At 36.7% G+C, this 21,748-nt stretch overlaps 1 protein-coding gene across 3 annotated transcripts; it reads right to left on the bottom strand.

Annotated features, from left to right (window-relative positions):
* LOC130909950 (uncharacterized) lies at positions 1-20,955 on the bottom strand. 3 transcript variants are annotated; one of them, XM_057826907.1, is made up of 8 exons: positions 19,353-19,480; positions 10,073-10,124; positions 7,081-7,238; positions 5,674-5,796; positions 5,567-5,591; positions 5,151-5,204; positions 3,957-4,010; positions 1-367 (listed from the first exon to the last, which is right to left on the bottom strand). In XM_057826907.1, exons 1-8 carry the CDS (start codon positions 19,449-19,451, stop codon positions 195-197), a joined length of 738 nt encoding a protein of 245 aa, XP_057682890.1. In that variant the 5' UTR covers positions 19,452-19,480; the 3' UTR covers positions 1-194. The 3 variants fall into 3 exon arrangements, with proteins under 3 accessions (XP_057682890.1, XP_057682891.1, XP_057682892.1); XM_057826909.1 differs by lacking the exon at positions 19,353-19,480 and adding an exon at positions 20,837-20,955 and having other exon boundaries at positions 3-367; XM_057826908.1 differs by lacking the exon at positions 3,957-4,010.
* Positions 20,956-21,748: the final 793 nt, after the last annotated feature.

Genomic DNA, 21,748 nt, shown 5'->3' with positions numbered 1-21,748 from the left:
GACCTCCATCAGCCACATAAAAAAAGAAAAAATGTAGTTTCAATGTATTTATTCATATTTAGTGTGAAAAAAAGATAGATATAAGACATGTTTTTTCATTTCTTTTAGTATATATTTAGTATAAAATGAAAAAAATGCATGCAAATATTTTTTAATAAATGTTTTTTAAGCAAATTAAATATTTACGGTAAGTTTTAAACATATTCCTTTCCCTCCGAATCAGTTTTAAACCAAAATATTTTTTCATAAAATTGCTTGGTTTTTTTAAAACCTCCGTTTCTGGTGTCCTCTTTACAACAGAAGCAGTAAACAAGGAGCACCACCACAACCAGTGCGATGACTGCGATGACAATTCCAGCAATTTGCCCTGTAAAGAAAACATAAGATTAAAATTTGATATCCTCCAGTAGCAAGACTGTACAGCAGACCACATTTCACCTTGGGGAATATTTTCCTGTTTTTCTTTTGGGTTTTTAACAACACATTAGCTTTTCATGACACTCCAAATTGTCCATTAACAAAATACATAAGTCAGTATAATCCGTTTGTAGGGTTGTTCCGATCATGTTTTTTTGCTCCCGATCCGATCCCGATCGTTTTAGTTTGAGTATATGCCGATCCCGATATTTCCAGATCCGATTGCTTTTCTTTTGCTCCTGATTCAATTCCAATCATTCCCGATAATTTTCCCCGATCATATACATTTTGGCAATACATTAAGAAAAAAATGAATAAAACTCGGACGAATATATACCTTCAACATACAGTACATAAGTATTGTATTTATTTATTATGACAATAAATCCTCAAGATGGCATTTACATTATTAACATTCAGTGAGAGGGATCCATGGATAGAAAGACTTGTAATTCTTAAAGGATAAATATGACTTTGTATATTGTGACTAAATATTGGCATCTAGTGTATTTGTTGAGCTTTCAGTAAATGATACTATAGACCCTACCCACCGACGTCACAAAACCACGTGCTCGCTGTATGGTTCCGCCCACTTGTCCGTCATTTTGTCTCTGTATTAGCATTGGTTTCAATTGATCGAGGAATTTAAAATGCATTTCATGGAAGACCCGGTGCTTTCTGATGCCGTAAACTCACTGGATGTGTTGCATAAAAGGCGTTATGTGGAAAAGCTTCGTTCTATACAGTCGCCAGATCCATATTTGATGCCCAAATCGATGTTTTTCGACCCACTGTCTTCGCCCTGTCTGCCTGACATCTGCTACGCTGATATTTACAATGATCTTGTCCACACAAAATCAGCCTATTCTCACGAAAATTTGAAAAACTTCAAGAGCTTGGACGCTTATAAATACTTTGTTGCTGGTTGGGTGAAACGTCCACGAAAATTCGGCAGGAATCTATCTTGTGCTTGGAAAGGTGAGTTACGAAATTTTCAATTCAAAATCGTTTGTTATTGCTAACATCCACTGTCAAGTCTAATGTATTTCATGTCGTTTGTCAATGGAGTTAGGGCTTTTAATGTTTATATGGTTTAGCGATAGCACTCTCCCAACATACATACGTGTATATTGTCGGCGATTAGCCTAGCAATGATCTTAATTGTGGTTGTCAGCCCAAAACCCTCTAAATATATATTAAATGCATCTTACCAGATATAAAATGACTACTACATAATCTGTGGTCATGTCGTTTGTCAATGGAGGTAGGGCTTTTAATGTTTATATGGTTTAGCGATAGCACTCTCACTACATACATACGTGTATGTTGTCGGCGATTAGCCTAGCAATGATCTTAATTGTGGTTGTCAGCCCAAAACCCTCTAAATATATATTACATGCATCTTACCAGATATAAAATGACTACTACATAATCTGTGGTAATCGTTTGGAGCCCAGTTTTCTCGTCAAATTGCAGCAGCCCATCTCGCTCTCTTCTCTCCAGGTCTCTCGGAATCCGGTAGAACTTCGAGTCTCTCCGTCTATCTTCTCTGTTATTGCAACCGACCGCCACACACGCCTTCACCATTTTGATTATTAATGTTAACGAGCAGAAAAACACGCCGTAAATAGGAGGAATGTACGTAGCCGTAACAGGTCAACACGATGTGTTGACGGACAAGTGGGCGGCACCAGTCAGGAGAGCGGAGTTGTGACGTCACGTGGGTAGGGTCTATAGCCATTTAGCTGTTCTGCCCAAATGCATGATGGGAAGTGCAACCATGACTGTGCGTAGTGGCACCAATTGGGAAATAACATAGGGTGTTAAGAAAAAGATCAACTACTACCTTTCTTCCCCACATTGCTTCCCACGATATTTCTAATTGTGGAGAGGGAGATTTTAAGGCTTTAGCCAATAATAAAAAGGCTCCAAAGACTGCCTAAATTCACTCTACTCATTTTACGTTATGTTTTAGCTCTTTATGTAAGTAAAACGGCGTCATTATAGATTGAACGCGACAATGCGTGAGTGGGTCGTGCAGCGCATGCGTTAAATAATTTTACGGGATTCATTTTTCAAAAATTAATTACCGCCGTTAACGGGATAAATTTGATAACCCTACTTTAAGCCAAAACTAAAGACTCTGGATGAGTGTGTAAGACATTTTGTCTAACGTTAAATACAAATAGAAAACGATTTCATTTAAAAATACAAATATATTAAAAAAAAGGCATGTCCGATATTTTTTTTGCCGATTCCGATCGATCGGGTTTCCAAGGAGCAGACACATTTATGAGGAGGGCATGACTAAGTAGGGTGACCATATTTTGATTTCCAATAAAGCGGACACTTTGCCCGGCCTCGAGATACTTAACTTGTACTCCAAATTGGAAGTGGGAACCTCTTGGTACCTCACGTTACGATACGATTTGAGATACAAAGCTCTCGATAACGATGATCTGACCATATGGCGATACAACGATTATCGATGAATTGGTCAGGAAATCATTGTAGGATATTCTACAAACAACTAATTAACAGAAAAACAAGCTTCTAATGTGAATTAGAATGAGTTTATCACTAGTAGACGTCCAGAACGTCTATGGCTGTCAGTGGCAGTCAATTAGGTAATTTTGGGCCATTTAAAGTGCATGTGACACGAAAAAGCAAATTTGCACCTTGGCCAGGGGGGGCGTACACTTTGTACTAACCCTCATCATAATGTGCATAACTTAATGTTTATATATTTTGTTTATGTTTATATAGTTGATTCTGCATGTTTTCCTCGAGTATTAAGTTTCTGTTGTGAAAATTGAGTGATTTATTATCTGTTGAAAACTTATAAGAGTAAATAAAAAGAAAATTAAGTTGCTATTTGGAGCAAAAACTTGTACGATATGTTTAATATTGCTATTGATCCTGAAAATATTGGTGATTATCTCTGCATTTGGTGAAGTTTGTGCATGTAGTGGAAAATCTGAGAATTTTATAGCCATTTTAAGTTTTGTTATACCTGTATAAAAAAAATAATCGGGATTTTATAGGGGAACGACTTTGAATTTTTTGATGCCGCTGCTCATGGAGGCTCATACATATGGCTAAGGTAGGTGCCTGTATTGGTTTTAGGTCGGTAGCAGCTTTGGTTTTGAAAATATTTGAAATTTTTGAAAATAGGCCCCCTACGGATCGGCCCCAGATCCAGTGTCCTGTTAAGTATTATGAAGTCCATGATTTGAATTGGAAGTTTTTGAAAATAGGCCCCATACGAATCAACCCCGTTTTCCTGTCATGTCAATAGTTTATGAATTCAATGGTTTATTAACTTAAATTTGGATAATTTGGTTGCATTTAAACATAAAATAATACCAAATACACAACAATATCTGGCCTATGAACAATAATTGGGGAAATAAGGATTCTGTAAGAAATTCTCATGCCACACAAATCTTTATCCGACTATTCTCTCAATTGATAGAATGAACCATTAAAAAAAAATAATAATAATAATTGTGTTGCCAATGCAATTGGTTGGTTCTTACCTCCGGACAGAGGAGGTGCAGTCACATGATCTGAAGGAATTTTAGTGGAGTTGACTGTGGGAAGATAAAATACAAAGGTCAGAACATGAGCTCGGCCCATGATGAAGCATTCTAATGCCATATTTCTGAAAAACACTTGTAACCTTAGACGTAATTTCTGGAGGGACGAGTGGGTTAAAACGCACTCAATAATCCAACCCGGCCACCACATAAACTATTTTAAATTATTATTAGGTATCATAAACACGACAATGTGGTAGATTTTTGTAATAGCAGTCAAAAATAGTCACATTGGTCAAAGTTACAGTCCATCCTTTGTACTAACCCTCATCATAATGTGCATAACTTAATGTTTATATATTTTGTTTATGTTTATATAGTTGATTCTGCATGTTTTCCTCGAGTATTAAGTTTCTGTTGTGAAAATTGAGTGATTTATTATCTGTTGAAAACTTATAAGAGTAAATAAAAAGAAAATTAAGTTGCTATTTGGAGCAAAAACTTGTATGATATGTTTAATATTGCTATTGATCCTGAAAATATTGGTGATTATCTCTGCATTTGGTGAATTTTGTGCATCTAGGGGAATATCTGAGAATTTTATAGCCATTTTAAGTTTTGTTATACTCGTATAAAAAAAAAAAATCGGGATTTTATAGGGGAACGACTTTGAATTTCTTGATGCCGTTGCTCATGGAGGCTCATATATATATGGCTAAGGTAGGTGGCGGTTTTGGTTTTAGGTCAGTAGCAGCTTTGGTTTTGAAAATATTTGAATTTGAAATTTTTGAAAATAGGCCCCCTACGGATCGGCCCCGTATCCAGTGTCCTGTCAAGTATTATGAAGTCCACGATTTGAATTTGACGTTTTTGAAAATAGGCCCCATACGAATCGGCCCAGTTTCCCTGACATGTCAATAGTTTATGAATTCAATGGTTTGTTAACTTAAATTTGGATAATTTGGTTGCATTTAAACATAAAATAATACCAAATACACAACAATATTTGGCCTATGAACAATAATTGGGGAAATAATGATTCTGTAAGAAATTCTCATGCCACACAAATCTTTATCCGACTATTCTCTCAATTGATAGAATGAGTTATTTAAAAAAACAAAACAAAAAAAAAACGACAATGACAGCTCTTATTAAGAGTTAATTGTGTTGTCAATGCAATTGGTTGGTTCCTACCTCCAGACAGAGAAACTTCAGTCACAGGAGCTGAAGAAATTTCATTGCAGTTGACTGTGGGACGATGAAAGAACATGAGCTCGGCCAATGATCAAGCATTCTAATGTCATATTTTTGAAAGACACTCGTAACTTTAGGCGTAATTTCTGGGGAGACGAGTGGGTTAAAACCCACTCAATAATCCAACCCGGCCAGTCACATAAACTATTTTAAATTATTATTAGGTATTATAAACACGACAATGTGGAAGATTTTTGTAATAGCAGTCAAAAATAGTCACATTGGTCAAAGTTACAGTACACCCTTTGTACTAACCCTTATCATAACATCATCCAATTGCACATTAGTTGAAAAACCGTCCGAGAGCGTTTTGTGCAAGTGGGGGAATCAAACAAGAATAAAAAAATGAGACTTACCGTTACAATTGACAGTGCAATTTTCCTAAAGACAATGAAAAAGAGCATTTTAGATATCAGGCAACAGTTTGGCACAGCATCACTGAAGCAGACGTGACGCTTCTCACCAGTGGAAAGCACTTTATCTTCCTACGGTAGATCCCTTCCATACACGTTTTCGTTACAAGATGAGTCCAGTTGGAATGCAGGTCCGATTTGTTGGGATGCATGTCATCCACTAAGGAAATGTCCTAATGAGCACAGAAAACCAATCATTAGCAATGTGTCATTTTCTACTTGCACCATCACTTCTCCTGTAACTCATTGGTTGCCGTCCAAACCATTTGGATGTCTTATCGTTGCCAATGGAAACAAATGACTCAAATTATACCGTATTGGTCCGAATATAAGACGGTGTTTTTTTGCATTGAAATAAGATTTTAAAAAAAGGGGGGTCGTCTACGGAGGTAGATTTGTGTATTTATTATTCAATAAATTTTTTTTTTTTTTTAGTTGCTCCAATCAAAATATATATTTTTCAATCGAAGAAAATGTCACTTCAATAAGAAAAATGTGTTTGAATGCAAAAATAATTTGAAACTCAAAAAAATATATTTGAAAACTATTTTTCTTTGTTTGAATTTTTTTTTGATTGAAACTCCATTTTTGATTGAAGTCATGTAATTTTGCGTTGGGACCACATTTTGGCTAGGACATTTGTGTCTTTATTATTCAATCAAAAAATAAGTTGCTTCAAAAAAAAAAAAAAAAAAATTTTTTTGAAAAGAAAAATCACTTCAATCAAAAATTTAAAAAATTCAATCGTAGAAAAAAAACTTTTTTTTTCATTCAAAAAAATTTTTTTTAAATCGAAGTGACATTTCCTTCGATTGAAAATATATATTTTGATTGAAGCAACTTTTTTTTTGATTGAATAATAAAGACAAATCTACCTCCATAGTCATCTTATATTTGCGGTCTAGACATTATACCCATTCATGACGCTAGATGGCGCCAGGTATCATTGAAGCGATGTTCTGTCATGACAGAGCTCAGATATTTCAAGTTTAAAACCAGTTGGCATTATTTTATTGCAATATTTTTCCTTATTCAGATTTGTTTCAAGACAACAGTTAGACTACACTTGGATGGTTAATGCAGTTACTGCAATTTTGTTGTTTTATCACAATAGATTGGTTGATTTACATTAAAAAAAAACAGAAGTCATTCATTTACAAATGTGATTCCACTTAAGTTCACATATTTAAATGTTCAGATATTAAGATTTGAATGAGGTAAAATAACATGCTTTTTCTCTCAAATACATTGTTATAATCATTTGTTTCAGATTAACTGTAATTATTTTCTGTATAAAAATTAATTTGGTGTTCAAAAAGTCTTTTTTCAAACTTGAGTCTTGAAAAAGAGGGGGTCGTCTTATAATCAGGGTCGTCTTATATTCGGGCCAATACGGTAATTCATTTGTAAAAGGAAGGATGACCTTAATAAGCAAATATATTTTTCGCGTATCCTACCTTGCTGTCAACCCATTGGTAAGAGCTAGGTGGACTGGAGTCGCCAACAATTTCGTACACAAACTCGTCATGATGCTGCGTGACGGTGCAGTAAGGATTCTCCTCAGAACGGACTAGTGCGAAAAGCACTGGCGGGAACGACAGTGTGGTCATTAGACCTGAGAAGAAACATGTATTAAATAAATATTTCATATTTTTTTCAATAAACAAACGCAAGTTGATTTGTTCTTAACCTGTCCTGTTCAGCTGCTTGGATAAAGAAAATGGGAATCCGTATGTTCTTATGGTCTGACCAGTTTTAATGTGCCACATAAGAGTTTGATTTACTCCCAATGTGGTTGTTCGCGTTTTATTTATTAGGAGAAAGCAGCGAACAGGAAGGGTAACAGGGGGCACAGAAAGAAAGGAAGCAGACAGAAGAGCCACAAGCTACAACAAAAAATACATTTACAGCGCCCTCCATAATTATTGGCACCCCTGGTTTAGATGTGTTTTTTAGCTTCTAATATTTTTTTTTAATTCAAATAATATGGGACCTTAATGGAAAAAAAGAAAAATCCAACTTTCAATACAAGTGCATTTATTCAGTGGGGGAAAAAATCTCACATAAAAAGAAATAATTATTTGACATCAAATAATGTGTGTCACAATGATTAGCACCCCCTGGTGTAAATACTTTGTACAACCTCCTTTTGGCAACAAAACAAGGTCTCGGGACTGAGATGGCAATGGGAGGAGGGAGGAGCTTGATTTTGTGTCTGGTGAACCATTTCTGTGTAGATTTGGCCATATGTTTAGGGTCATTGTCGTGCTGAAAGACCCAGTGACGACCCATCTTCAGCTTTTGGGCAGAGGGCAACAGATTTTGATTTAAAATGTCCTGGTATTTCTAAGCATTCATGATACCATGCACCCTCACAAGGTTCCCAGGGCCTTTGGAAGCGAAACAGCTCCACAGCATCACTGACCCACCCCCATACAGTGGGTATGTTTTCAGCATGCGCATCTTTCACGGCACGCTACACCCACTTAGAGTGTTTGATGCCAAAAAGCTCATTCTTGGTCTCATCTGACCAAAGCACATGTTCCCAGGCTTTAACTGGGTCAGTAATGCTGTGGAGCTGTTTTGCTTCCAAAGGCCCTGGGAACCTTGTTAGGGTGCATGGCATCATGAATGCTTTGAAATACCAGGACATTTGAAATCAAAATCTGTTGCCCTCTGCCCGAAAGCTGAAGATGGGTCATCACTGGGTCTTTCAGCAAGACAATGACCCTAAACATATGGCCAAATCTACACAGAAATGGTTCACCAGACACAAAATCAAGCTCCTCCCATGGCCATCTCAGTCCCCAGACCTTGTGTTGTTGGCAAAAGGGGGTTGTACAAAGTTGTGACACACATTATTTGATGTCAAATAATTATTTCTTTTTCTTTATGTGGGATTTTTTTCCCCACTGAATAAATGCACTTGTATTGAAGGTTGGATTTCACTCTTTTTTTCCCCATTCAGGTCCCATATTATTTGAATTTTTAAAAAATTATTAGAAGCTAAAAAACACATCTTAACCAGGGGTGTCAATAATTATGGAGGGCACTGTAACGTCTATGCTACCTAAGAACATAGTGGTGCTAGCGTAATCGAATTATACCTACCTGCAGTGGTGCCACCAGGGGGTGGCCAGGGGTGGCCACGGCAACCCCTATAAATTGGTTGGCCACCCCACTGGCCACCCCACTTGCCAGTATATCGTTAGATTGTTGTAGCATCTGTTATGCATTTCATCCTAAATTAATGCATTTATTTTGTTTTCTTAAATGTAGGGCTGTCAAATTTATCACATTAACGGGTGGTAATTAATTTTTTAAAATTAATCACGTGAAAATATTTATCGCAATCAACGCATTCCCGGTATATATCGGAGATAAGAGGCAGAGTGGAGTAAATACAAGCATTTATTGGGGCCGTGCTTTTAAATGGCAAAAGCTTTGTCATCTCTCCCACAGCAACTATAAATATTGTGGGAAGCGACGTGGGGAAGAATGACAGGAGTTGATCTTTTTCTTAACACCATGTAGTGCAGCCACCACACACAGTCATGGTTGCACCACTTCCCATCATGCATTTGGGCAGAACAGTTAAGTCACTACTGTATAATTTACTGAAAGCTCAACAAATATACTAGATGACAATATTTAGTCACAATATACAAACTCACATTTATCCTTTAAGAATTACAAATCTTTCTATCCGTGGATCCCTTTCACAGAAAAAATGTTAATAAAGTTAATGCCATCTTGTGGATTCATTGTAATAATAAACAAATACAGTACTTACGTACAGTATGTTGAACGTATACTGTATATCCGTCTTGTCTTATCTTCCCATTCCAACAATAATTTACAGAAAAATATGGCATATTTTAGAGATGGTTTGAATTGTGATTAATTACGATTAATCAATTTTTAAGCTGTGATTAACTCAATTTAAAAAATTTAATCGTTTGACAGCCCTAGTTAAATGTACACCTTATGCCTAATATATACATAACACTATAAAACAGAGTCGTTGTGGAAATCAAAATGTTGACTGGACAGTTATGGACTATGCACATTAAATCATTAGTAACATCAAATATTACACAATACACCAAAGTATATCAGTAGCCGTGTCCTTAAGTCTTTCTGATAGTTTTCCCCTGACCTTTTTGCTGCAATAATATAATGAAAACCTGAAATTATGGCTTTTAGTTTTGGCCACCCCAAGATTTTAAGTGGCCCCATCTGGCCACCCCTATGAAAAATTTCTGGAGGCGCCACTGCCTACCTGTGGACACCATGTGGGGTGCCTGGTAACCGAGGAGAAAGTGGAGGTAAGGCAAGTCGAAAAGAAGTATGATTAGTACAACGTACGTCAAAGCACGTAGCAAGTGAAAAAGAGGATCGCAATGAATGAAGCTGCCTCGGCGGAGATTGAATTGGAACATCACTCACTGCATAGAATGATCATCTTAAGTGCCATCTTTTGTCCTTGGAGCTTGTTACCCTGTAAAGTAATATATTACAAATTACATATTAGTTTGAGAAATGGTCATGCCTTAGTCATCGATTTCATAATTATTGACAGGTCACATCCGTCACACACTGGTTTACGCCTTCAAGAAGGGGGCCTGTCAACATCCAGCATCAGAGGACTTATTCTAAATCACGCACGCAGCGATCTAATGCCAGATTTAGGTTGAAAAACTACGAAAGCTGTACCGCACATAAACAGGAAGGATTGTCTCAGGAGTTATTTGTTCAAGGATTCAAGGTAATTATTAAATTTTTCGTACTATGCATGCATTTTGAAACGTGAAAAAAATGGGAGAAATTCGCCGCCACGGCAATGGCGTCATACTTCGCAAAATTTACGTAAAATAAATGCAAATGGGTTTTGTTTGTTTGTTTGTTTTAATCAAGAATCGGGACTGTTTTATGACCATATCTAAGCATTTATTAACAAAAATTCAACAGAAAAAGCTTTGTTTTCATATGGCGGCTGCTAGATTTGCTTACTGACAGGCGTCATAGTTCGCAATATTTACATAAAATAAATGCTAACTGCCCAGTTTTTTGCTTTTAACCAAGAATCGAGACTGTTTTACATCCATATCTATAAAGAATTCAGGGATTTAACCATTTAGTTCCAAGAATTTTCAATGGAAAAAGCTCTTTGTGTTGATATGGCGGCCGCTACATTTGCTTACTGACTAGCATCATAGTTCGCAATATTTATGTAAAATAAATGCTAACTGCACGTTTTTTTTTTGCATTTAACCATGAATCGAGACTGATTTAAATCCATATCTATAAAGAATTCGGGGATTTAAGCATTTATTCACAAGAATTTTCGCCAGAAAAGATCCGTTTACATAAGGCGGCCGCTAGCTACATTCACTAGCATTGTACTTAGACATATTTACGTAAAATTAATGCTAACTGCACTTTTTTTTTTTTTTGCTTTTAACTAAGAATCTAGACTGTTTTGCGCCCATATCTATAAAAAATTCAGGGATTTAAGCATTTATTCACAAGAATTTTCAATGGAAAAAGCGCTTTTTTTTTTTTTTTTTTCATATGGCGGCTGCTACATTTGCTTACTGACAAGCATCATAGTGCGCAATATTTATGTAAAATAAATGCTAACTGCCCAGTTTTTGCATTCAACCAAGAATCGAGACTGTTTTACATCCATATCTATAAAGAATTCAGGGATTTAAGCATTTATTCACTTGAATTTTCAACGGAAAAAGCTCTTTGTCTGTGATTCCACTCTGTCCGCTTTGACGGCCAGGCCAATAATGCAGGCCCCCTATTAATCAGCGCCGCGCCCAGTCAATAATTATGAAGTACAGTGGGGAGAACAAGTATTTGATACACTGCCGATTTTGCTGGTTTTCCCACTTGCAAGCCATGTAGAGGTCTGTAATTTGTATCATAAGTTCTCTTCAACTGTGAGGGACGGATTCTAATACAAAAATCCAGAAAATCACATTGTATGATTTTTAAACAATAAATTTGTATTTAACTGCATGAAATAAGTATTTGATACATTTTCAACTATAGTTGAAATATTATATATATGGGTTGAAATATTATTATATATATATAATATATAGTTGAAATATTATTATGAAATATCAATATAAATATTGAAAATATTTACTATAGTAAATATTTCGGCTCTTCTTTTTTAAGAACCCCTCCTGTTCTCCACTCATTACCGGAAGTAACTGCACCTGTTTGAACTTGTTACCTGTATAAAAGACACCTGTTCACATGCGCAAACAAACAAACTCCAACCTCTCCACAATGGCCAACACCAAAGAGCTGTGTAAAGACATCAGGGATAAAATAAAAGACCAGCACAAGGCTGGGTTGGGCTACAGGAAAATAAGCGAGCAGCTGGGTGAGAAGGTAACAACTGTTAGAGCGAATATTAGAAAATGGAGGAAGTTCAAGTTGACGGTCAATCTGCCTCGTTCTGGGGCTCCATGCAAGATCTCACCTCGCGGGGCATCATTGATCATGAGGAAGGTGAGGGATCAGCCCAGAACTACACGGCAGGACCTGGTCAATGACCTGAAGAGAGCTGGAACCACAGTCTCGAAGAAAACCATCGGAAACACATTACGCCGTCATGGATTAAAATGCTACAGCGCACGCAAGGTCCCGCTGCTGAAGCCAGTGCATGTCCAGACACGTCTTAAGTTTGCCACTGACCATCTGGATGATCCAGAGGAGCAACGGGAGAAGGTCATGTGGTCGGATGAGACCAAAATTGAACTTTATGGTAACTCCGCTCGTCGTGTTTGGAGGAAAAAGAAGGATGAGTACAACCCAAAGAACACCATCCCAACAGTGAAACAAGGAGGAGGAAACATCATTTTTTGGGGCTGCTACTCTGCCAGATCTTGGCTGACAACCTCCTTCCTTCAGTGAGAGCCCTGAAGATGGGTCGTGGCTGGGTCTTCCAGCATGACAACGACCCAAAGCACACAACCAAGGAAACTAAAGAGTGGCTCCATAAGAAGCATCTTAAGGTCCTGGAGTGGCCTAGTCAGTCACCAGATCTGAACCTGATAGAAAATCTATGGAGGGAGCTGAAAGTCAGTGTTGCCCGGCAGCAGCCCCGAAACCTGAAGGCTCTGGAGAAGATCTGCATGGAGGAGTGGGCCAAAATCCCTGCTACAGTGTGTGCAAACCTTGTCAAGGACTACAGGAAACGTTTGGTATCTGTGATAGCAAACAAAGGTTTCTGTACCAAATATTAAGTTTGAATTTTGTGATGTATCAAATACTTATTTCATGCAATTAAATGCAAATTTAATATTTAAAAATCATACGTGATTTTCTGTTTTTTTGTATTAGATTCCGTCCCTCACAGTTGAAGAGAATTTATGATACAAATTACAGACCTCTACATGCTTTGCAAGTGGGAAAAACCAGCAAAATCGGCAGTGTATCAAATACTTGTTCTCCCCACTGTATACAATATAATTGTTTAACCCTTTAAGGTCTGGGCCTATTTTGTCTGATTTTGCATGCCTTTGAAGTTGTGTTTATATTTCAAAGAAAGAATTGTTTACGATGGCCTGGTTTGGTCCCTTTTTTTGTGACACCTTGAACTTCATGTCCAAACTGTTGTTTCCGTCACTGACCAATTATAAATCATCATTTTGGGCCCAAAAAGACCAAAAATTCCACAATCGTTTTGTCAAAATTTTCAATTTTGATGTCCAATTGACAACCAAACATGCGTAACGAACCGTTTTGAAACTTTGTAATATTTATTCAACATGTTAGGATGAACATTCAACCAAAAAATTTTTGAATAAATAGTCTTATATTTGACAATTCAACATAAACAACAGGTATAGCATAGGCGTTTTTTGCCTTTATAAATGCTCTAGTCAAAACAGGTTATATACAGCAGACCGAACAGTGAAAAAATATATACCATCTAACACAAAAAGTGTTTAGAGGCCATCTCTTTATGAGTTTAGGTATTGCGGCCCATCACCTGATGAAAACTATGTACACACAATCAAGCTTCTTGAACACACATTTATATACACAAATTGAGAAGACTGATTGTGGGGGAAAAAAAAAAAAATATATATATATATATAACATTGGGGGGGGGGGGGGGGAGTATTTTCAAAAATATTTACAATAAACAAGTGAATTTTTTTTTCAGGCATGCCACTCCGAAAAGCAGTTTCGTCCTGGAATTCGAAACAGGGCGACATCACACAGCCCACACTTCCATGGGGTGTTGGTCCTCTTTCCACCCTTCCATTTTCATTTCACTTTACTTTCATTGTCACTATAAATGTACATGAAAAAAAGTCAGTATTTATGAAAATAATAAAGTATAAAATAAAAATATATACAGCAATAAATAATAATGGAAATCTATATGTATGACAATAGAAAGAATACCATAGCTGAATATGTGCTACATCCCTAATCTTCATATAGAAAGAAGATCACCACAATTATAAATTCCTGCCTTGGATACACACAGTTCACGTACGACTTTGATCTGATGTGCACATTTTATTATTATATACACAAACACACACTTATATTGCATCAAAATTAACTTTGTCTTGCAATATCAAAAGAAACTTTCAAAAGAAACTTTTTCCAGCCTAAAAAAAAAAAAGTGAGTTTGCTTACCTCTGCTCGTCGATGGCGTCACCCACGTGTTCAAATACGTCACTATCTTCACTCGAGGACTCTTCCGAAGAAGACGATGATGACGAATTTGGACCATCCTCTTCCTCAAGTTGATCAAATAGCACAATTGCTTGCGCTAAATTTAGTTTTCCGTTCATTCTCAAAGTCACACAAAGTCGCTGCTCGATCCAAACGGCCGTCGGCTCGCCACCTCGCTGCTTCAGAACACTCCTCCCTCTCGTTCGGTGGAACCTCGCATGGCAGTTACATTTATTTAAAAAACGCATTTTGTGCTTCCACTGTGACTTCGAAAGGGTTCGTTTGATTTGTGGTTTTTTCATGGAGCTTCCGTTTTGAAAAAGGACAAGAAATGATGGAAATATAGACACAAACAAATGATCCATGCAGCGTTTTAATGTTTTTTTGAGAGGACAATAAAACTATAAAACTTAAATGACAATATCTCACGTTTTAATTGGTCGATTGGCTTCAAATAATAACGAGAGTAAACCGCAACTTCCGCACTTTAAAACGAGACCAACCAACGGCATGTGGGTGACGTAATTAAAACGTGAGGGCGCTTCAAAGACGACGTGCGCTGAGGACGCGCCGGCGCGTCCTTCGACTCTTAAGGGTTAATTTTTTTTTTTTTTATTATTAAATTTATTAGGATCATGGACTTTCCCACTTGGGGAAAACATATACATATATCCTGTATATACATAATATAATAAAAATATTAGGGCTGTCAAAATGATCGCGTTAACGGGCAGTAATTAATTTTTTTAAATTAATCACATTAAAATATTTGACGCAATTAACGCACATGCCCCGCTCAGACAGATTTAAATGACAGTACAGTCAAATACCCAGTTGTTAATTGTGTTTTGTGGAGTTTTGCTGCCCTCTGCTGGCGCTTGGGTGCGACTGATTTTATAGGCTTCAGCACCCATGAGCATTGTGTAAGTAATTATTGACATCAACAATGGCGGGCTACTAGTTTATTTTTTGATTGAAAATTTTACAAATTTTATTAAAACAAAAACATTAAGAGGGGCTTTAATATAAAATTTCTATAACTTGTACTAACATTTATCTTTTAAGAACTACAAGTCTTTCTATCCATGGATCGCTTTAACAGAATGTTAATAACGTTAATGCCGTCTTGTTGATTTAGTGTTATAATAAACAAATACAGTCCTTATGTACCGCATGTTGAATATATAATATCCATCTTGTCTTATCTTTCCATTCCAACAATAATTTACAGGAAAAATATGGCATTTTCCATAGATGGTTTGAATTACGATTAATTGTGATTAATTATGATTAATTAATTTTTAAGCTGTAATTAACTTGATTAAAAATTTTAATCGTTTGACAGCCCTAAAAAATATATATGGAAACAGCACTGGCCTGCTTACTGTAATCCATGACTGCACTAATGTTAGTTACTTAATATTATAAAGTATTACATATGGTCGTATACTATAAAATTAATACTATATATTTAATTTTTGTCAATGCGAGTATGTGTGCCTTTCACTCAAAATAATTGTGGTAATATTTCAGTGTGCCCTCTACTTGATCTATTTTCAGGTTAAAACAAACAAAAGTTGAACAGTTTTTCCCCTCCCTTAAAAATACGGAAGCACACCAGAAAAAGCGTCTGAACTCACACAAAGTATTCTGAAAATGGTTGTCCGGGACATTGCAAATCATTCAAACATTTAGAACAATATGGACAATGACATGCCACAAAAAGAGTAAGAATTGTTTTGACTCCTGTTAAAGAGGTGAAGTCACAGTGTTTCCGTTTATATTTTTTTTGCACTAGTTAATGCCAGCAGCATTTGACCTCATTGTTTGTGATTTATTATTGATATTTACGTTATGAATTTATACGTTAAGCATGTGCCGGTATGAGATTTTGACGGTACGATAACCGTGAGCAAAAATACCGCGGTTTTACGGTAACACGGTATTGCAATTATAGCTCCAAAATGTGTTATTTTGAGAGGTAAGGGTTTAAAAAAATAAATAAATAAAATTCCGGGATTTTTTTATTTTTCAGAAAATATTTGCAAATTGGAACATGAATATTATGTTAAAATTAATAAATACACAATTTTTTTTTTTTAATAAAATTAAAATAAATAGAACTTATAGACTACCAACAGCCACAGCTCAGGTTTCTCAAGATTGGAGCAAGAACTAAATTATTTGCTATAAAAAAGTAAAAATACTTCTAAATAAAATTGAAAAATATGGACTTTTTTTTGAGGAGGCAAAAGCTCAAGTGAAGTTTCGCCATTTTCAGCCAGTCTCAACTCTAGTCTACATGTCATGCCTTTGTGTTAAAAAGACGCAGAATTCATAAGTTAATAAGTTAAAAATGGATAAGTTAGTTAAAATGTGAATGTTGTTGTGTAAAGGTTCCATCTAAAAACAATGGGAGTGAGACCTCTCCTTTTCCAGCGAGCGTACATTTGTGCTTAGGGCAAGATCATCTGTCGCAATTAGCGATCTTTGATGTTATCCCTGTTCCTTCATTCAAGCTTGTGAGATTTATAACCTTGATGAAGTTGCTCTCCCAGCTAAGACTAGGCTAACATTCGTCTAAGTAAGTTTTTAGTCAATTTGTATTTTGAATTTGAAAGGAAAATGTGTGTTTTGTTTTTGGCGAACTTTTTCATGGATGACTTCCTCACATTCTGTTGAGTTTGTGCTAATGAATCTACTCACACGTGTAAAATACTATTGTACAACGTTTTAAAACTGTATATTTCAGTTACCATGATTTGACACCTCCATAAATTCAAGAAAAGTATGCCTTTTGTTTGGAGTGTTTCTTTTTTGGTGTTTAGCAGAATAGCGTCACTGACACACACACATCAACTACCTGAGTGGGAGGGTTGAGCGCTGTCGCTCCAAGATACTTCTGGCTGCATATTTGAGACTTGTAAAATAGCGAATACTGTACTACGGTATGACGGAAAATTTTCGCGGTTTTGAAACCGTGACATTTTCATACCACGGTAAACCTTGAAACTGATAACTGGCACATGCCTATTATACGTTAATAAAAAAATTAGGTGTTCCAAAATGTTTCTGTGGATTAATAAACTTCCACAAAAAAATTCATTAATAGTTTAAAATATATATATATTAGATTAGTCGACTAATCGTAAAAATGGTCGGTTGACTAATCGGGAGGAAATTAGTCGTTTGGGACAGTCCTAATTACTATGTCTCCGTATGTACGGTTTTCTTTATTCTTTTGTTGGTGTGTGTGCTATGCAAGCTCCGTGATTTGAAAATACATTATACATGGGAAGCGACGTGGGGAAGAATGACAGGAGTTGATCTTTTTCTTAACACCCAGTAGTGTACCTAACGCAGAGAAGATATAGCATTTGCAGCCACCACACACAGTCATGGATGCACCACTTCCCATCATGCATTTGGGCAGAACAGTTAAGTCGCTACAGTATCATTTACTGAAAGCTCAACAAATACACTAGATGACAATATTTAGTCACAATATACAAACTCATTTTTATCCTTTAAGAATTACAAGTCTTTCTATCTTTGGATCCCTTTCACAGAAAGAATGTTAATAATGTTAATGCCATCTTGTGGATTTATTGTTATAATAAATACAGTACTTATGTACAGTATGTTGAATGTATATATCCATCTTGTCTTATCTTTCCATTCCAACAATAATTTACAGAAAAATATGGCATATTTTATTGATGGTTTGAATTGCGATTAATTATGATTAATTCATTTTTAAGCTGTGATTAACTCGATTAAAAATTTTAACCATTTGACAGCCCTTGTTAAACGTACACCTTATGCCTAATATATACATACAACACAATAAAACAGAATTGTTTTGGTACGTGCACATTAAATCATTAGTAACATCAAATATTACACAATAAACCAAAGTATATCAGTAGCCGTGTCCTTAAGTCTTTCTGATAGTTTTCCCTTGACCTTTTTATTGCAATAATATAATGAAAACCTGAAATTATGGCTTTTAGTTTTGGCCACCCCAAGATTTTAAGTGGCCCCATCTGGCCACCCCTATGAAAAATTTCTGGAGGCGCCAATGGTTAAAATACGGTTTGGATAGAAATACACCCGACGGAAGTGCGGCAAATATAAAACGCATCCAACGTCTATCCTCACGACTCGCCTTCTGCGAGCTTCCAACACGTTTTATTGTAGCGACCCAGGTTAGTGGATGACGAAAACCTCTGATCTGATTGATCGTTGAAAGCAAGAATGGGCGGGATTGACATGTAGGAAGGCGAGTACAGAATCTGCCTTCTAGAAACGTCGAGAAGTTTCACATCGTGCGGTATAAATGGAATGTCGTTACATCCAGGTGAATGAGAAAAAGTAAGTGAAGGCTTTGCCCTTCGTATTTTGGCACTTTAGCCCTTACGGTATTTGTGAGCCAGTTTGCAACATTAGCATGTTAGCATTGGGCCAGGCGCGGTTCCAGTGTTTTTACCCGTATACCCGATGTTTCTTTAACAGCATAGGTTCGTGATGCATATATGTGCTGTTTAGGTTGCAAGATTGTCTTTCTTACTATGTTCAAACCGGTTATTCTATTCTTTGGGTGTAGGACTCATGATGACTCAAGATGGCTGCCCGACGTCTAAAAGCTGACAGCCACGCAGACAAACTCGCCTTTATAGAGATAAAAAATACCCAGCCGAAATCAATCCTTTAGTAATATTCTGGAAAATTGTACATCTATTAAATCCTGAGTCTTTTTGTGGAGTACTCAAAACCACAACGTATAATCACGGCATATTTAAATTTCTACATGAAACCGTAAAGTTAGAAAGCCAACTGCGACATTGCAATCGCAAGAGACTACATGGATGCCTACAGACATCAAGCCCATGTAACAACAATCCGAGACACATATAGTAAAACTGTAATATTTCGTCAAAATCTCAGCCGTTTGGGAGTCCACGGGGAACAAACATAAAGTTCAATTTATATACAAGTATAGATACACCTTGTCGTTTCGAAAATTGCATGTTAATTCCCTCGCAAATCGTATTTTCTTCCGGAGAGCAGGGATTTTACCCTGCTTTATGACGATGATCCTTAGCATAGCGAGTGCGTCCTACTCATGTGCTTTTGTTGTAGCAAAAACAGACACGGACTATATTTTGGTTGGTTGCGTGGGTCAAAACTGCTTTCGACTTATCTACAACAAGAAAGCAAACACGAGTTAGCATCATTAGCATGTTTGTGAGCCAGTTAGCAACATTAGCATGCTAGTATCGGTTCGGGCGCATCATTAGCATGTTTGTGAGCCAGTTAGCAACATTAGCATGCTAGTATCTGTTCGGGCGCCGTCGCTGTGTTTTTAACCTGTGTATTCGAGGTTTCTAAAACGGTAAAGGATCGTGGTGCATGTTATGTGTAGGTTGCAATATTGTCTTTTAATGCGTTTATGTTAAAGGACTTGAAATTGGTGTATATGTGACGTTTGCTCGTTGCGGCTGCTCTTCCATTCTTCATTTGTAATGAAATTCTCCTAAACTGCCAACGAATACTCTGTAGACTTTTTTAAAATGCGTACACTAGCTTTTTATGCCGGCGTCAAAAAAATGAAAAAAAAACTGACAATATTATTCTATGTCGTGTTGTTCTATGTTGTGGCAATGTTGGATCTATGCTGCTTTATGTTGGATCTAGGTTACAATTGTCTGAGCATCAAAGAGTGCCGCATTATAGCCGGACTGTGGTATAAACTGCCATGCTTTTATTTTGACATGTAACAGGAAGTGCTGTACCGGATGTCGTGTGTGATATGCGTATGCTTGAAAAGATATGTCCGGCTGGTTGCCGAGTTGCTGGTCGTGAATAAAGCCAACGTTCTATTCAAAACTAACTGTATTTAATAACCCATTATACGACACGGACTGTCGGAATAAAGTTCATAAAATACAATATATAAAACGTTTAACACGGCACTCGATGTCTTCTATTAATTTAAGACAAGATAAAACAAAGTTGACGTTAAGTCTTTAAGAAAAAAAAACAAAAACTTGTCACCGACATTTTAAAAGTCGGGTATTATAATTAGATCCCAGTTTCCTAGCGTGCAATTTTCGACTGGACAAGTAGTATTTATTTACCATAATTACGAAACGACATGAAGTATAAGTTAGCTAAACTCCGCCATTATGACGTCACTAAACCCCCTTTTATGTACCGGATTTTAACTCTGCAAGTGCTGATGACATGAACAGTTGAACAAACTAAAATAAAAATGAAATAAAGTCAGCGTCATCTTCAATAAAGGCAAAACAAATCCGCGTTAATAACTAGCTGCTGATACAGCAATAGCAAAGCACACTAACGCCTAGCATGTGTCCGTTAGCCTTTCGCACATAAGACCACAACACAAACTCTCCCCAAACTCCAAAGTGTCTTCCCACACATGAAAACGCACAATAAACAATACAAATTACAAAAGGTGTTACATACAGGCGTTTCCTCTGAAGATGCTTCCCAAGGCAGAGTTGCGTCTTGAAGTCAGCCTTCGAATCGTGTGTGGATGATGATGAGGGTGGAAAGCGTTTCACCGGAGGGCACACCTAGGTTCCTAAAACCATGTAGGCGGAGATACTTTTTGGAGCAATGGGGCGGCACAACAGGTCGATTACCACGAACGCAGTGTCAGCAACAAAATTAACTTACAAGAATATTTATCATACTAAGTTGACAGTGAGTGTTTTTTGTTTCCCGATCATTCTTGAGGGGAATTTTAAATCGGGCTGCTAGGGCAATACTTTTCGCCAACATCGTCATCCATTGAATATGGTACGCCCGCCGATGTCGTGCTAATGTAGTTACCCCAGTCAAAAATGGTATCCCCTGGGCGGAGCCATATGGAGGTATATTTGTGTCATTATGTTTCCATCAACAAAAGTTGCTTTAATAAAGAAATAAGTTGCTTCAATCAAAATATATATTTTCGACCCAAAAAAATGTCGCTTCAATCAAAAATAAATATGTTCGAATGCAAAAATAAATTAGATAAATTAAATAAATTACCGCGCGTTAACGCAATAATTTTGACAGCCCTAATTAAAACCCCTCTTAATGTTTTCGTTTTAATAAAATTTGTAAAATTTTCAATCAAAAAATAAACTAGTAGGCCGCCATTGTTGTCAATAATTACTTACACAATGCTCATCGGTGCTGAAGCCTATAAAATCAGTCGCACCCAAGCGCCAGCAGAAGGCGGCAAAACTCCATAAAACAATTCACAAGCACTTCACTGTACTGTCATTCAAATCTGTCTGAGCGGGGCGGGGGGAGAAGTGCGTTAATTGCGTCAAATATTTTAACGTGATTAATTTAAAAAATTAATTACCGCCCGTTAACGCGATAATT

The sequence above is a fragment of the Corythoichthys intestinalis genome, chromosome 21, assembly GCF_030265065.1.
Source record: "Corythoichthys intestinalis isolate RoL2023-P3 chromosome 21, ASM3026506v1, whole genome shotgun sequence".
NCBI lineage: Eukaryota > Metazoa > Chordata > Actinopteri > Syngnathiformes > Syngnathidae > Corythoichthys > Corythoichthys intestinalis.
This window is presented reverse-complemented; position numbering and strand designations above follow the sequence as displayed.

What these genes read in the sequence shown, in the direction of transcription:
- LOC130909950 (XM_057826907.1), bottom strand. Translation starts at nt 19,451, where the DNA reads ATGCTAAGGATCATCGTCATAAAGCAGGGTAAAATCCCTGCTCTCCGG. An exon ending in TGAAGTTTCTCTGTCTGGAG is followed by an intron (nt 4,011 to 5,150) that starts GTAGGAACCAAC and finishes ATCTTCCCACAG; the next exon opens with TCAACTCCACTAAAATTCCT. An exon ending in TGCACCTCCTCTGTCCGGAG is followed by an intron (nt 368 to 3,956) that starts GTAAGAACCAAC and finishes TTTTCTTTACAG; the next exon opens with GGCAAATTGCTGGAATTGTC.